This window comes from Lepidochelys kempii, chromosome 6 (assembly GCF_965140285.1).
Source record: "Lepidochelys kempii isolate rLepKem1 chromosome 6, rLepKem1.hap1, whole genome shotgun sequence".
NCBI lineage: Eukaryota > Metazoa > Chordata > Testudines > Cheloniidae > Lepidochelys > Lepidochelys kempii.
Genome location: NC_136385.1, coordinates 84718196 through 84735392, shown reverse-complemented (window position 1 = coordinate 84735392; position 17197 = coordinate 84718196). Strand labels below are relative to the sequence as shown.

At 39.1% G+C, this 17197-nt stretch overlaps 1 protein-coding gene across 4 annotated transcripts in view; it reads right to left on the bottom strand.

The window, feature by feature from the left end:
- The window catches only part of NUBPL (NUBP iron-sulfur cluster assembly factor, mitochondrial), a 152257-nt gene that overhangs the window by 45120 nt on the left and 89940 nt on the right, over positions 1 to 17197 (bottom strand). For all 4 annotated transcript variants that reach the window (XM_073348974.2, XM_073348972.2, XM_073348971.2 and 1 more), the window contains one exon: positions 14783 to 14876. In XM_073348974.2, the coding sequence (XP_073205075.1) occupies positions 14783 to 14876 (94 nt within the window). The remainder of the gene's footprint in view (positions 1 to 14782; positions 14877 to 17197) is intronic.

The window sequence follows — 17197 nt, the reverse complement described above, 5'->3', positions numbered from 1 at the left end:
GATAACTGCTTACACACCTGGAACAATTTCTTGGAGTTGCCTCATTTATGCTTCTTTCGCTTTTCTCACTTTTTTTGGTCAAGCTATTCTTTCATCTTTTGGATACAACTTCTTTATTTCTAACTTTTTCTGCATACTCCCATTGCAGGATGTATTGTCATTTGCCATATTTTAGCTGCTTAATTGCTTTCTCTATTTCTGCTTCTAAAATTGGACTGGATGAAGAAGACTCCATTCAGACCATATTCAGTACCCTACTCAAGCAGGCAAGATGACATTTACATGGACGGAGTTGAATAATCCTTGACAACACCAACCCTAGTGGAATGGGAATTAGCCGACTCAAATCACAAGACATGTTTTGTTACAAATCACAATAAAATTAATTATCCTCCAGTGTTGAACGACATAGAGGAACAATGGGCTTGCTTTAGAGATGTTTGCTGGAAGCCGCCAGAAATTCACTTGTATCAAGAGGATGAAGAAAAGAAGTGTGGATACAGCCACACATGGAAACTGGTAGGGGGAAGAAAAGCCTTAAAAGAGAGGCAAGCATAGGGAACACAGCAAGAAAAACAACCAACAGTGCAAGGGTAGTATCTAGAGAGACAAAAGTTATGTCAAAGATGAGAGAAAACAGCTGGATAAAAAAGCAAGAGAAGGAGAAGAAGCATTAAAAAGAGAAAAGGAGTACTTGTGGCACCTTAGAGACTAACCAATTTATTTGAGCATAAGCTTTCGTGAGCTACAGCTCACTTCATCGGATGCAACTGTAGCTCACGAAAGCTTATGCTCAAATAAATTGGTTTGTCTCTAAGGTGCCACAAGTACTCCTTTTCTTTTTGCGAAAACAGACTAACACGGCTGTTACTCTGAAACCTGTCATCAGAAAGAGGTGACTCTAAGAAACTGTTTTTGGTGTGTAAGCAATTGTCATTATGGTTTCACAGAGTTACAGTGATACCATAAAAGCAAAAGATGGAAGATTGTAAACACCACAAAAGGAATCATGGTGAGAACATTTTAATGGAGTATTCAGCCAACCGCAGCCAACAATTCAAATTAATAAATGTGAAGAAAGTGAAGTAGTCCAGCTGAGGGGGAGCAAGGAAACCCTAAAAATGATCTGTTAAATATCGCAAATTCCCATTTCTTACAAACTAGTTTAACATGTGTGGTAAAGCAAAGATCCTGCACCCATGAATGGGAAGTTACCAAATACAATTTATACATTTTCCCATTGCACCTTTTTGCCCAAAATTAATAAGAGGAGTAAACAAAGCATTGCCAATATCAACAATCTGATTCCAGGGCCTCCTATATTTTAGAGTGATGTGACTCTCGTTATGTACTTCAAAACGTCCTCATCCACATCAAATCACAGAAATTGTTATTCACTTGCCATGTTTAGACCAAAGTATAGAAGTATCAAGTATTTATTTCTAACATTACATTTTTGTTTGCTCTCCATTGCCTACTACTTTCTTAAAATATTAGCCCAGTAAGTGTTCCCTCTCCTCTGCAACACTATCTCCATACCCGTCCTGGGCTCATTACTAATACCTCTGTGGGCCCAACGATCAGCATGGGAGGAAGAGGTGGAGACTGGGAAGTAACAGAGCATTATTCCTACAGTCCCACACAATTTACCGAGGAAGATATTGCAGCTCAGGAGTATATTGTCTTTTCTGCAGAGCCTTGACCAAAGGAGTCTTGATGGGAGCTGCAATCAGGGAGCTTCTGATAGTGTAGTGCCAATGTAGACACACTGTCAGATTTTAGGTCAAATATGGTGCCAGAGCTGGTGTGGGACCAAGGTCCCTACATGGAAAGCCCTAGCTGTCCATATATCCCACGATCAACACAGGTTTGGGTATAATCCAAACGACCTTAGGAGGAGATCTTATGCTACCAATGGGTTAAGGGTGGGAGGGTGGGCAGTGACATTTTCTCTTCCACATCCCCTTTGACCTTCAAAACACATGATCTGGGCCACTGACCATAACATTTCTTTCCCAACTAGTTTTGTTCTTTTCCCTTTGCGAGCACTGAGTTGTTCTTGTTTCTTCAGGAGCAGAAAGCAATATAAATCTCTTTAGTTTATCTACCTCTATTGGCATCATCACCAAGGACAGTACATCTTTGGGAAGGGAGTGAGAACTTGTGCTCCCTCTACTGACCATATAGATATAGTAACAGCACAAAAATCTTGCATAATTTCAAAATAGTAGCTCAGAGAAAAGAACAGTTTTTTTTCCCAAAAATCTACATAAATTATGATAATTTGGTGAGTTTTCTCATCTGATGCTAAAATGATTCCCTATGGCCCAAACTACTTAACAGTGTCCTCAGTATTTCTATCCCATTCTCTTCCAAATTAAAATGAGACAGACCTTCTCCTAATTTAAAATTTCTTGTATCAAAATGTAAAGTCAATGAGGTCTCCAGCAAGTACTGCATATCAACAGTGCCTGCAATAAAAATAAGTATTTAGTATTTATTTTCTTTTTATTCAAGGAGAATCTGAACCATTTTCAATAACTTTATTTCTGAAAGGGTTTAGCTGAACATAGCTGACTATTACAGTATAAGTGCAGTTCTGCTCTTACAGGGGTAACAGTTTGTATTCTGGTTCCATTTATAAAAGGTTTATAAAGGGTTAAGAAATGATTAATAGATGCTATAAGCATGTTACAGATGTGAGTAGTATGTGTTGTAGATGGTTATAAGCTATGGATATAACCTACCTACTGACTCACTGGATTCTATAAGAATATATAACAATTTACTACAATATCTATCAATCATTTAACCCTTTATAAAATACTGACCCATGGAACATTAAGTCTAACCCTCAAAAGTGACTCTCTAAATCCTGAAGAAGAGCTCTGTGTAATTTGAGAGCTTGTCGCTCTCACCAACAGAAGCTGGCCTAATGAAAGATACTACCTCACCCACCTTGTTTCTTTAAAAATGTCACTGTGGGCAATTGTGTCTCTACCTTCACATTAAACATGGTCTTTTTGAAAGTTTTTCGTTTGGTTGGTATGTTTTTTGTTTAAATTGTCAGCACAGCAAACTCACCCTGGGATCTGAGACTTCAGATGGGTTTTTTGTTTTTTAATACTTAACCACTAGTAATAGAACTTGTATAGGCCAATTTAGGCTCTAAGGGACACATGTGCAAGTCCACTCCTTTCAAAATTGTCACACAGGTGTAACTGAAGTAAATAGTTCTACTGATGCACAAGAAAGAATCCAGCTCTCTACTTTTTTGCTGTGTTGGCTCTCCAGGGTTAATAGCAGCCAACAATAGTAAAACATTACTTGATCCCTAAAGTAATCAAATATGTCTGAATTCATACATGCAGGAGGTCTCTTGAAGAAAAATGTGCAATTTTTAAATAGTTGCCTTTCAGAGTGAACCATACACAAGGTTGATTAATTGCACAAACAAGAAGTTGAACAGATCAAAATGCTATCACGGCATGTCCTGAAATTCTTCATATTTTGTGTACATTTCTGTGCAGAAGAATAATTTCTGTGCCTTGAGTATACTACAGACTTCTAAGTTCAGCCTGGATACATGTAAGTGACTAATCTACTTGTTTTTATTTAAGTAATTTGGAAATATATTGGTTGCAAAACCACTGATGTGGGTTGTACTAATACAAACTATTCTATCATCATTTTAATATTTAACATGCATAAAATGAAATAACAGTAGCGTGTCAGTGTTATTTGCATTCCATTCAACTCCAGACATGCAGTTTGATCACTGTTAATATACATCACATTAACACTGACTTCTGACTAGGGAGCTAATCTTACACAGGAAGTTAAAAGCATTGAAGGAACTATTCCACTTTTTTATAAAAAAAGTATCTGCATACATTGGAACTATTCAGAATTTATCGGGAGGAGTGCAGGTCACAAGAGGTTATGGAATGGGCCTTGTGTACAGCCAAATTCTTGGCAACCTAGAAATACTACTTAATATGATAAAGGAACATGAGTAATGGTAATTATCTGCCCAGGAGTGCTGTAAATGTAGTGCTCTGGACAATGAGATACAAGGTATCTCTGTAGCATCTCCTTCTGCAGATACAGAGTGACATGGTGTTCTTGGAAGGGATCTGTGATGGGGTGTACCTGGCCTTTGTGGCCCCGAGCTGGTGACCCCGCAGTCCTACTACACCCTGCCCCAGGAAAAGAGTGGCTAGAGAGATTCATGGAAGCCCAGCAGGCTCAGATAAAAGGAGCTGCAGGGCCTTAGTAGGTCAGTTTGTAGTTGGGACAAAAAGAGCAAAGCACAGAGCTCCTCTCTGGCCAAAGGAGCTCAAGGGATAACCAGAGTTTGTTTGTGGCTGCATTTGCCTAAGCTGAGAGAAAACCTGAGGTAAAGGGACCAAGGAAATAACGACAGAAGACTGAAGTAAGCAGTATGCGGCTACTGTTTACAGGATCCCAGCCCACTACTCAGGGTTCCCCCAACCAGGAAAGTGGTATAAACCCCAAGGTTTATTGGGAAACCCGAGTGAAGGATTGAATTTAAAGGACTGAAGGCCCTAGTAAGAACTCTTTTGCTACCCCAGAAAGGGTTCATTTTGATTGTGTGACTGGGCCACTGAAGACCTGTCAAGTGAGCTCAACAATCTATCAGGGGTGCCAAGTGCGTGAAAGGCCTGCAGTACTGCATGCATCAGCAGGTGGCGCTCAAGAGGTGAGTGCCCCCATTACAGAGTCACATGCAGACCGCAGTGCAATGACAGACGGCTTGATCTGACCATGTCTCACACTTTCCTCCAGCTTTGAATCCCCCTTTTCCACTAAAAGAACAAGATTCTTTTAGACAAGATTTCCAGATTGTAGATAAACTGAAGAATCTGTGCTGCCTCCACTCTATAACTGCTTTGAGCTGCTCCCATTGTGATGAAATGGCTTGTTATTTTTCAGATAAATTTGATCCTATTCGGGATGAGCTGTTCGCTTCTGTGGTGACAGTGCAAGGTCTGGAAGGAACCAAGGGCCTTATTTTCTGTGCTAGAGTTTCAGCTGGTGATGCTCACTGAGGTACTGGAGGTGTGGAGAAAACTCAGTCCCGCAACCTGTACTTTGGATCCATGTCCTTCCTGTTTTCTGAAGGTGAGTGGAAAAGTTCTTGGTCCTCGACTTGTGGAGACTGTCAATACTTCTGTTAGAGAGCAGGCTGCCTATTGTTTTGAAGGAAGCACCAGTGTTTCACCGTTAGTTGTGACTTTGCTCAGAAAGTCATTGTTTGATGTTGACACTCTAGTTAATTCTTGGCCAGTGTCACGTATTCCCTCTTGGGTAAGATTGTGGAGAGAAGGCTGTAGTGAGAATTCTCTCAGTACCTAGATTCCTTTGATCTCCTTGACTCTTGTCAATCTGGGTATAGACCTGGCCAGGGCACAGGGACTGCATTGACTGGTGGTGGATGAAGATCAGGTGTCCATGCCGATATTATTAGGTCTACAAGATGCCTTTGATCATGAAGTGTTGTTAACTCACCTGAGGACACTGGTGGGAATGAACAGGGCTTCCCTTCAGTATCTTCATTCTTTTCTCTTGGAGAGATCTCAGTGGATAATAGCTATCATTTGCTCCTATTCCTGAAGAGCTCTTAGATGTCCTGTGCCACAGGGTACCATGCTGTCAACCCTCCTGTTCAACATATATATGGAGCTGTCAAAGGAGGCATAGGGAGCAGTATTTTCAGTATGCTGATGGCACTCAGGTGTAGATCTCTATCTCATCCAACTCTGACTGCAGTTCCACACCTCAGCCCATATCCAGTTGCGATTGGGTCATGCAGGAGAGGGAGTTGTCTGAAGCTCAACCCACACCAGATTGAGGTGAAGGAGGTGGGTTGGGGAAAGCAGCAAGAGGAGATGGGGCACAACAGGAGTCCCTTTAATTGAGGGGGGGCATTCACCATTAGTTATTAGGGTTTACAATTTAGGGGCAGTTCTAAAACCCAAGCTGCTGCTGGATGATAATATTACAGCAGTAACCCAGTCCACTTTTTAACATCTGTGTCTGGCTAGACAGTTGTGACCTTTCCTTTTGGATACAGATCTTGACAACATTACCCAAGGCCTTGTTACTTCAAAATTAGACTATTGCAATGCCTTCTGCATGGTGCAAAGCCTCAATACATTCAGAGGCTGAAGCTGATGTAGAATAAAGCAGCTTGCTTACTGAGTGGAGACAACATCCTGGGAGCATAGGACAACAGTACTCCGAAATGAGTAGACAATTAGCATGCATCCCAAAGTAGAGTTTACGGTGTTAACTATGACCTATAAAGCCCTTAACAACCTCAGAACTGCCTGCTTGAGAGACTGCCACTCTCCCTGTTCCATACTGCCACAGCAACAATCCGCAGAGGCTCTCAAGGTAGATCCTTTCTTGTTAAAGGAAAGGAGGCTGCTAGCAGGCCATTTACTGTGAGGTCTCCTAGACACTGGAACTTGCTCCCCCTTGATCCAAAATAGCCCAAATGTGGTGACACTATGGGTACATTAAAAAAAGAAATGTATTTGGCAGGATTTTGGGAGATGGCTGAGAGTATGTTCCTAAAATGATAATGGGGAAGAAAGGAGCTTTTTTTTTTGTAGGAGGCTAATTGGTTGAGTTCCTGTCTGAATGACCATTTTTATACTGTGAGGATTATGTTGTGATATTAATTAAGTATTAGGGCACCCAGAGCCTTTGTACAAACATCTTTTTTATTATATAAATCAAAATAGTCACGGCCTCGGAGACTCTGCATACTTCTCCCTTTTCTGAGTTATCAGCTCTTGCCTCTTTCTGCCCTGTCACACTCCACCAGTCATACAGCCTTGAATGCTCACTTGCCTGATTATCTACAGATTAAATCAAAATCTGAATGTTCTCCTTTGATGGACAATCATTTTTTTTTTTTAAAAAAAGCACCACTTCTGGGAAACTTTTAAGCCAAGGGATGAAAATGTGGTAAAGGAGGTCTAATTTCCACAGAAGAGCATACGTTTTATTTGTAAAAGAAGACACGGCACTAAGGTGCAGCTTTAGTTACCTCCAAACACCATCCTATAGTTGATATGTTTTAAAGCATTTATTTTGTCACCCTCTGAGGAAATAACTAGAGAAGAGGATACAGTACCATTAATCATATGGGTGTCTCTCACCTTTTGTTACTGTCAGACCAACAGTACCCTGAATGCATCCGATGAAGTGAGCTGTAGCTCATGAAAGCTTATGCTCAAATAGATTTGTTAGTCTCTAAGGTGCCACAAGTACTCCTTTTCTTTTTGCGAGTACCCTTGTTGTATCTTCCTGTTCGTAATACTTGGTCTACAAATGTAGCCATCACAGCTGATCTAGTACTTATCATATATTTACGCCTCTGTTGGCGAAGCCCAGAGAGTACCTCGGATAGTAAATACAGTATACTGTGCTGCTTTTTCCAATACATAGATACGATTTTCCAGGAATAAAAATGTTCATAGAAGTCTGACTGAATATATAAGCACTTCAACCAGTCCCTGAAATATGTGTTAAATCAATCTGCATGCACCATCAAAGAGATACTCACATTTAAATCTATATTGAAAAAGTTCTGAGCCATTCATGCATTAACCTGTACTATATTTGGATCTACAAATTATATTTATAATGTCTGCTGTGGACAGAAGACTCACACTGAAATACTAAGTGTGTCCAAAAATTAGATAACCCTGGGTGATTATCTGCGTTCTTCAACCGCCAGCTGCGCTATATCTGACAACAGAAAAAAAAATTTAGTATATGAATTATATCTTGATGAAAACAAAAAAAAAGTTATATAGTCACACCAATGAGAATTATAGATCTGTCCACTATTTAAATTGACCTAAACCTATAAGGATTTTCTTTAGTGCAATCATACAAAAACTGCACTGCGGAAAACTGGAATGCATGTATGGGACAGCATATGACATGACAAATCCATGTGGATGTCTGAATCAACGTGCAAGAATCTCACACAACAAACCTGACTTTAATAATAAAAAAAAAAAAAAAATACCAGCTAACTTCTGCAAAAGTGCCCACAAGAAGCTGCCAAAAAAGGCTGCCTTGCTGACTCGCATCAGTGAGAAAGACTGGAGGATAGAGTGAAGTGTAATGAACAGACTAAAAGATGTGAAAATGACAGTATTTGACTGGATGCATTCCAAACTGGATTTGCATAAGTATAAGGGAGATCCAGTGGTTACACTAGTGGGTAAGTTCAAAAACACCTTTGAACGTAAATTGTATGGACAAATGTGATTTGCTCCTGTTTGGTGAGTTCTGATAGAGCCACATTTCTACAAAGGGTTTTGGTCATTCCTCTTCCCAATGGACCAATGAACAGAAACCCTACCATTGAGTTTGCCATTTCAGCTGGTTCAAAGGGACACAGAACCTGAAAAACCATACATTCTTCTCCCCTAAGGCATGCAATAACATCCTAGAAACATCAATTGCAATTTTATTTCAAATCGGATTTGAAATTCTCCAGTTTTATGACTTGCTTTTATATGTTAATTACTGGGCAGACTGAGAGGGTTGTTTGCACATCTGTGACTTTTGGTTCATGGGCAGGAGCACGACGACATATGATGAGGAACTACTCTGGAAGCCACATACTCTCTCCTCTGTTCACTCTGTAAAACTGTGAGGCCAACACCTCTAGTCTGTAACAGACATGAATTTGAGTAAATTTATCATCTTGCCAATGCATTATATCATGGCTAATAAAACTTTTTACTAATGTAAGCTTCCTGTTTCTATTAATTATTATTATTTGTAAGCTAAAGTTGATCCACTCCAAAGTCTACAGAGTAGAGGTTGGAATGACATTGGTTCTACCTATCCTGTGTCTGTTCTGTTAGAGAAGAGAGACTGTCAGTCTCCAATGCCATCAATCGGTCACATTTCACTAAAACTAATTCCACTTTCATTCAAAATAAAGGGAGAAAAATAGGCAATTTCATGTAGTTTAAAATCAGGCTTGATAATTCAGACTGCCTAGGAGGAAGAAAGGGCCTTATAAATACAAACCTAGATCCTTCTTTCTCTCTAAGAGATCCAATTCCTACTGTCCTTGTGGCCTTCACTGCCCAATGGGGAGATAATCTTCCTAAATGGAGGAATAGATAAATATATCTCTTGGCTATAATTAAATATATATTCATTATGGAAGCTAACCCTAGTTATCTTTAATTTATTCTTCTATATCCAATTGATTCTGGATTTCGGACTTTTTTATACACTATACATTTATATATTGTAGGCCAGTTTCACATACAATATATGAAGGATTCACCTTATCCCCTCCACTTCATTAGTTTATGCCAAATGGCTACCAATTTGATACTGAACACAAAAATTTCCAGCTTCCCAAGTCACAGAGATGTGTTAGGAAATCAGCAGGCAACTCAAAGCATGTGCGTTCAATATAGATGGCGAGGCACCCATCTCTGCACAGTCCATAAGCTGAAAGTGAAATGGGAAAACAACAAACAGGTCAGAAGGAAAACAAACATGAAGGGAATGTAATCAATCATTTCCACTCTAAACTGACTGAGGGAACTGCAATAAAATTCCTTATTGGAAGGCAGATCAATGGCGGAAGAAAGGAGTTCTTGCCAAACAAGAAAAATACATCAGTTTTATCTAGCCACACCTTGTTCAATAGTTTTGTTGACGAATTACAGATAGTATAAGGAAAATAATAGAAGGTTAAAAAATCATGCTATATAACTTGTATCTTGACTGGAATGTGAATCAGAGTGATAAAACCCATAGTGGTTTCCTACCCACCACCCCTTTAAATAAACAGCTGTAGACACACACACCTGCCACCATTTGCTCCCTCCAATCAAAAGAATGAGGATGATTTTTCGCTAATATCACATATTAGTCAGAGTTAAAAAATATATTTCATTGTTTTGTTTCTTACCTGTCATTTGGGTATTGCTCCTACTACCTCCTCTTTGACTGAGGGAATTATCTGTATATGATGTTAGGTTTAAAAAAAAAATCTGGAAGCATTTTTTGAAGCGTCAGTTCCTACCCTACAACCAAAATGTTGTAACCCATCACCATCTCATTTCTCATCTAAGCAACCCTAAAAACAACCAACCTTTGCCAGTACAGTTTTTTTTCCTGATTGTGGGAACATGTGCACATGACTGGCATAGGTTTCATATAGTGAAACCCTCCACTCCAAGTTTCTTTGAAGAAAGAATGAAAGTTTCCATACACTGCCTGTTCTAAGAAAGCCACAGTCAGACAGAATGGAGAAAATGTAATGCAAACACTACATCTGACATGTGCACACCTGCAAATCAAGGCAAATATAAACTTCATGCACACCACATTTGAGACTATACATCTAAATACAAAAAACTAAGCTGTGTAGTAACCTTGAGAGAAAGGATTTATACCACTAGCACTACCATAATCCATGTTACCCTCAAGAGAAACACAAAGTACATGAAAATTAGAGAAGTAACCGATGATGGGGAAACAACAGATTCTTTCTGTAAAAAATGAAAGAAAACACCCAACTAAGAATAAGATGGCAACACAGAAGAGAGCAGCAGAATATTGTATGCAACTCTGCTAGAATTCATTTAGACCCATGTGACACTGGGTATGTCTACACTGCAAAGAAAAACCTGTGGCATTGAGTCTCAGAGCCCAGGTCAACTGATTTGGGCTCACTGGGCTGGTGCAGCAGCACTAAACAAACAAAAGCAGAGAAGACTGAGCAGGAACATCTACATTGTTGTTTTTAGCTCCACAGCCCAAGCCCTGCAATTCCAAATCTCCCAGGGCAGCCAGGAGCTGCAGGCGGGCCCGCACTACCTGCAGTGGCCAGGAGCTGCAGAGTTGGCAGGAAGACCCTGCAGCTGCTGGCCACTGGGGCTGAATTCATGGAGGTTTGGGGAAGTCATGGATTCCGAGATTGCCATGACCTCCCTGAAAAAATCAAAGTCTTAAATCATAATGCTTATAAGGAGTCCTTCTAGCCAGACTGCAAACTATACAAAACATACAACAGCGAGGAAATTCTGGAGAACAGGATGAAGCTCTATAAATCACCATAATCATCTACCCAAGGAAGACCCAAGGAACTATAAATCTAATCAATCCTTGTCGGCTGTGTTCATTTTCAGCAGAAGCACGATGAACTTATTATTACACTGTATTTCAATCAGGCTAGAATCAACCTCAAACTAACACTCTACATAAATGACTACTGGGAATGACAAATGAGACCTGCTGCTGTGTACTGCTAAACCTAACTAGAGAAAATTAGGAATGAAAAAATAAACTTAAATTAATACTGTGGTCAACATCCTCTCATCCCTCAACCCCACTATGTTAAAATAAAGCCCCACCATTTTAGTGTTTAAGTTTAAATGCCATTCTTAACTCAGCCCAGAATTTAGGGTCACGTGAAGTTATGAAAGCTCAGATTGATAAGAAGATATCTTATCAACAGCAACCACCAGTTTTAAAGATGACAGAAAGAGAGAGAAACAAATGAATGTGCCAACTTTTCTGTTTCTTTAGAAAGTTTTAAGAAGGCCTGAATATAATTTTTTTTTAAATGGTGCTCTTTTTTTTTTTTTTTTAACAACAGGTTAGAAAAGAAGATTTTGCACACTCTGCTTCTCTTGGAAAACCTCTATGACATACAGAGAACAAGTAGGTTTATAAGAATCACAAAAACACTGGAAATGAAATCTGATTAACAGTGGATAAATAATTTTCATTCTGTTTAAACAGTGGTTCTAATTCTCCAACTTTTTACACTAGCGTAACTCTTTATATTGGCATAAAATGGCTGCAACCAACAGAAGAATCAAGCACATTTTTGTTTACACCTGTTTAATTCAATGAACCGGCAAATACAGTTAGAAAAAAACCTCCAGTGTTAAGAGTTAATACCCTCACTTTGTCAATTAATAATGTATAGAGCTTCCAATGTATATGGATGGGATTGTATACATAATAAATGGAACCAAAATAACTAAACAGATTGTAATTCACACTTTTAGTTATTTCAGTTCAAGTTTGTGTGTGGACATACTTGTTTCAGAATATAAAAGTGCTCGATTTCAAAATTTATTAAAAACTTTATTAAAAAAAAAATCAAAGTTTTTTCTAAATAAGGAAGTTCTTTTCACTATGTTATAAAACACTTATCCCAGAATCAGAATAAGCCATCTGGTGGTTTATACCAAAATAACTATTCTTGAATAATTTAGGAAGAGCTATTTCGGTAAATTTCTAATTGTAGACAAACCCTAACTTATGCTCTTAAGCAGCTTTCAGGTCTTACAAGCACTACTGTCAAAGGCAAACCTGTGTCTGTCTGATCATTGTTAGCAAGACAAAGCCATAAAGCTTTATATAGCAATTGTTTGTTTGTGACTTATCTAAAGTTCTTTTTTCTTTCATATAACTAATTTATTCTCATATTCTCCTTCAAACACCCTTTCAGATAAAGATAAAGCATACAGAGCATGCTCAGCATACAATATCCTGATTGCACACCACATTCAGTGGTGATATAAGGTACTAAAAAAGTGTGGTATCCGCAGATGTTTCTTAACTACATGCTGGGATTTCTGCACAAGCCTTCAGTTAGCAAATGTAAGGCAGCTCCTTCAAAAACCTAATATAGTTTTAAAAATAAAAGAAAACAGGTTTGACGTTCCATATAGGGTGAGGAATTCCCACCTCAAGATGCATAAACATTTTTCAAATGATTTCTTTTAAAAGGAATTGCTGACAGGAAACAAGCAGTGAAGGAACACACACAAATTAGGTAAGTAGTTTACATATGTTTGTTTGAAAGAACAGCCATGTAATAAACAGCTTTTAGAAGTATACCATACAATTTTATATTCTATTAGCAGCTTGTTAAGAGCCTTAGGCACAAGTGAAATAACCACTGAAAACGTTTACTATTACTTCAATTTGCTGCTGCTTAAAAAGAAAAGTAGGAAGGAAGGAATGCCAAAGGAAATGGATGTATGTATGCCATGTGAGCTTGTCTGTTTGTAACTTTGGTGTCAACAGAGTGGAAGCTGTACAAGGCAATACCATATCATTTTCCTGAGATATCAACATATTTACCTGATAGCAGCAAAAGTATCAGAGCAACTTATCTAATTAAGCTAACAATTGCCATTGAGATTGAGTTATTGTATCTTCCTGGAAACATAATTTAAGACTCCACTCTCTCTTTCTTCTGTCAAATACTAACAGTGGTATGTAATCTATCACTGAAATCAGACTCTGTACCAGATGACCGGAGGATAGCTAATGTAATGTTGCTTTTTAAAAAAGGCCCCAGAGGCAATTCTGGCAATTACAGGCCAGACAACCTAACTTCAGTACCAGGCAAATTGGTTGAAACTATACTAAAGAACAGAATTGTCAGAACTAGATGAACATGATTTGTTGGAGAAGAGTCAACATGACGTTTCTAAAGGGAACTCAAACCTCACCAAGCTATCAGAATTCTTTGAGGGAGTCAACAAGCATGTGGACATGGATAATCAAGTTGATATATTATACTTGGACTTTCAGAAAGCCCCTTCACATAACAGAAGAACCAGGGGTTACCCAATGACGTTAATAGGCAGCAGGTTTAAGACAAACAGAAGGAAGTACTTCTTCACACAATGCACAGTCAACCTACAGAATTCATTGCCGGTGGATGTTTGAAGGCCAAAAGTATAAGAGGGTTCAAAAATGAATTCGATAAGTTCATGGAGAATAGGTCCATCAATGGCTATTAGCCAAGATGATCAGGGATGCGACGCCATGCCCTGGGTCTCCCTAAAATGCTGACTGCCAGAAGCTGGGACTGGATGATGGCAGATGGATCACTCAATAAATTGCCCTGTTCCGTTCATTCCCTCTGAAGCATCTGGTACCAGCCACTGTCTGAAGACAGGATACTGGACTAGATGAACTATTGGTCTGACTCAGCATGGCCACTCTTATGTTTTAAATTTCTGTCATTCATTCTGTTGACTGCTGACGGTGGTCTCTGTCAAAGCATATTAGACGGACAAGCCTACAACAACTCATTCAAGGCCTGATCCTGTGACGAATGCCTTTGCCTTTTGATAGGCAGCATCTTTAATTCCCACGGTGATCCATGGGATTTGTGGACACTGAGTATGACACAGAGTTGAGCCACATGAGTTCAAATCTCTATCTAAAATTCAAATTCAGAACACCAGGGAAAGGAGGATCCATTAGCGTGTTAAAGCACAGTGTAGTTTGCCTGATTAAGCTTTGTGCATTAAGAAGATTGCTTGACTTGTAACTTAAAAAAAAAAAAAAAAAAACACTTATCAAGACAAACTTTTTAAAACTATATTAGTATTCGTATGCCACAATGAAAAGTGACAGGGAATATATTTTCTAATATTAACTCTACCTCCATCAATTTATAATGCAATTGCTTTTTCCTAGAATATTGATTTGTTCAACTTTTCTATATTTCCCAGTCTAACTTAAAAAAAAGAACAACAAAAAACGGTCACTGCTGACATTTTAAAGATTGTTTATACTTTTCATCAGCATTCAGAGAATAGTTTCATAATATGTTTCTACACATTTCCAGTATCTTCAACTGCATTTTCTAAAAGATTTTTCTATTGCTATGAAGAAATAAATATATTGAAATCTTTGAAAAAGAGTCACAGTAAAAGTGTACCTGTAACTGGAACATTCTGTGAGACTGATAACTGTACGTCTCCTGTTCCAGGTGGCATATCAATTACTAAGTAGTCCAGTTGACCCCAGTCTACCTAAAAAAAAGATTGCAAATGCATTTAAAAAAAAAAAAGAGTTGCATTCTTTAGGAAACGCAGCCTGAAATTCAACTTGGTACAATGTATAATAAATGCATCAATGGCACACCTCAGGAGACTGATATTATGAATCCCTTCTCATCTTGCTTTTAAGCAATCAAGACAGATTTTCTAAACAATTTGCAAATTTGTTGGCTACCTGAAGCTATGCCTACGAGCATAACTTTGACATTCTTATGAAGGATGATCTTCTTTGACATTTTTCCCACAAAATGTAATCACAATCTCATTATTTTAAGTTGTTTATATCAGAAATGCGGAATCATGTAACAGAGGTCATAAGAAAGTATTATATAAATCTCAAGTCAAATTACTACTTCTTGTAATAGTATTCCTTAGTAATTGTTTTCATTAATTTTTAAAACAATTTTGCTCACTGTTTATAACTACTTAGATGCTTGAAACTGTTTAAATTGCCTTAATTTTTTTTCTAGTTTGTTATTGCAGTGTTACTCATGCATGAAGAGCTATCAAGACTGGCTTTATATTCGGGAAAAAATAGCAGTGAAGTATTTGTTAAACAAAATCAAAGGAGATAATTATATAGATTTAGCATGTTCATAAGACACACAAAGAATATATAGGTTAGATTTGGTGTCTAACAACCAGCAAAGCTTCCTGTTAAAAATACTGGGCCCAAATCTGGGGTGCTGCGATTATTTTGTATGATGTAAAACTAACATATAGTTTGCTTAAACATTTCCTGAGGAGATTTCCATGCATCATGAGGCTCCCAGTTCAATGCCAAGATGGTATTAAGTGGAACTAGTGAGATCTAACAACCACTGGGTCTTTCCTCTCTCCAGCATCGAGGGAGGCTTTTGAGAGTACAACTGGATGGGGGGGGAGGGGGGCAGAAGGCCGTGTTTCTGATGATAAACACATTGGTCATGGGGTGACCTTTTGGTATATGTCTGACTTACACCTACCTGTGTAAGATAGAGCCTTCGGCTGCTCTAATTTAGGAGAACACCTAGCAAGTAATGGGATTTGGCTAGACTTTTTATTTTACATACTGAATCATAATCAGCAGCATGATATAAGGTGAAAACGCCTGTCAAATTACCATTGTCCCCCCTTTCTTGTTGTTTATCAGCAGTGCATGCATTACTCTGTTTTCAATATGACCTTGTATAGCTAATCATCTGGTGAGGACAATATACTTATCCCAGCAACTGAGTTAGTTGCTGCAGGCAGATCAGGACTGGAGCTATGATCTGTGGTCCTGAGCCAGCTTAGCGCTTTCACTAAGATTTTTTCTCTCCTTGGTAGGAGGTGCTGCAGCAGCAGAATTTTTTATGTCCAGTGTAACCCACATTCCCTTTGGCTATAGGGGGATGCCCCATTAATGGGGGCAGAAGGGATAGAAACTAAGAGGTCAGTAAGAGGCCAACATAGATTTTTGTTTTGTTCTTACATTAAAAGTTTGTGAAAAACTCTTTGTAATTTGTGATAACTGGTTTTGGTAAAGTGGAATCCTGGTACATGGTATCCTGATCTTCAAATCCCCAAAAACTGCTCAAATTAAACAGATGGATTATAATTAAGTATGGATGAGGTGCAAATTAACAAAACTGAGGCTCACCTCACTTAGTGCTGCTTTAACTTACCCCCCTTCTGCTGCCCTACCAGTTTTCAGTATGCATCATCAGATCAAGTTACAGCAAAGAAAAAAGTTACTTACCTCTACTGTAACTGTTGTTCTTCAAGATGTGATGTAGATGTGTATTCCACATAAGTGTATGCACTACCAGCACACCAAAGCCAAAGAATTTTGCCTAAAGGGCCCATAGGGGCAGTGCTTTTGCCCTGCAGCCCTAGCCCCTCCTCTGGCTGTTTAAGGGCTGCACCACCCTGAACCTTCTCAGTTCCTTCGCATTGAACGTTGAGAGCACAGACTCTGATGCAGAGGGGACAGAGGTTGGGTTGTGCAACATGTTTGCATCACATCTCCAAAAACAATTACAATACAAGTAAGTAGCTGTTTTTTCTTCTTCAAATAGATGCAGCTGTGTATTCTACGCAGGTCACTCACAAGCACGGGTGGCACGTTTGTAGAAATTTTGGTGGTTCCCAGAACCCACCCCTGCCCAAACTCCGCCCCCCACCTGCGCAAGGCTCTGGGAGGGGGAGGAGGTCTGGGGTCCAGGCCCTAGGCTGGGGCAGGGAATTGGGGTGCAGGCCCTGGGAGGGAGTCTGAGGATGGGAGGGGGTGCAGCTGCAGATGAGGGGTCTGAGGTATGGGAGGGGCTCAGGGC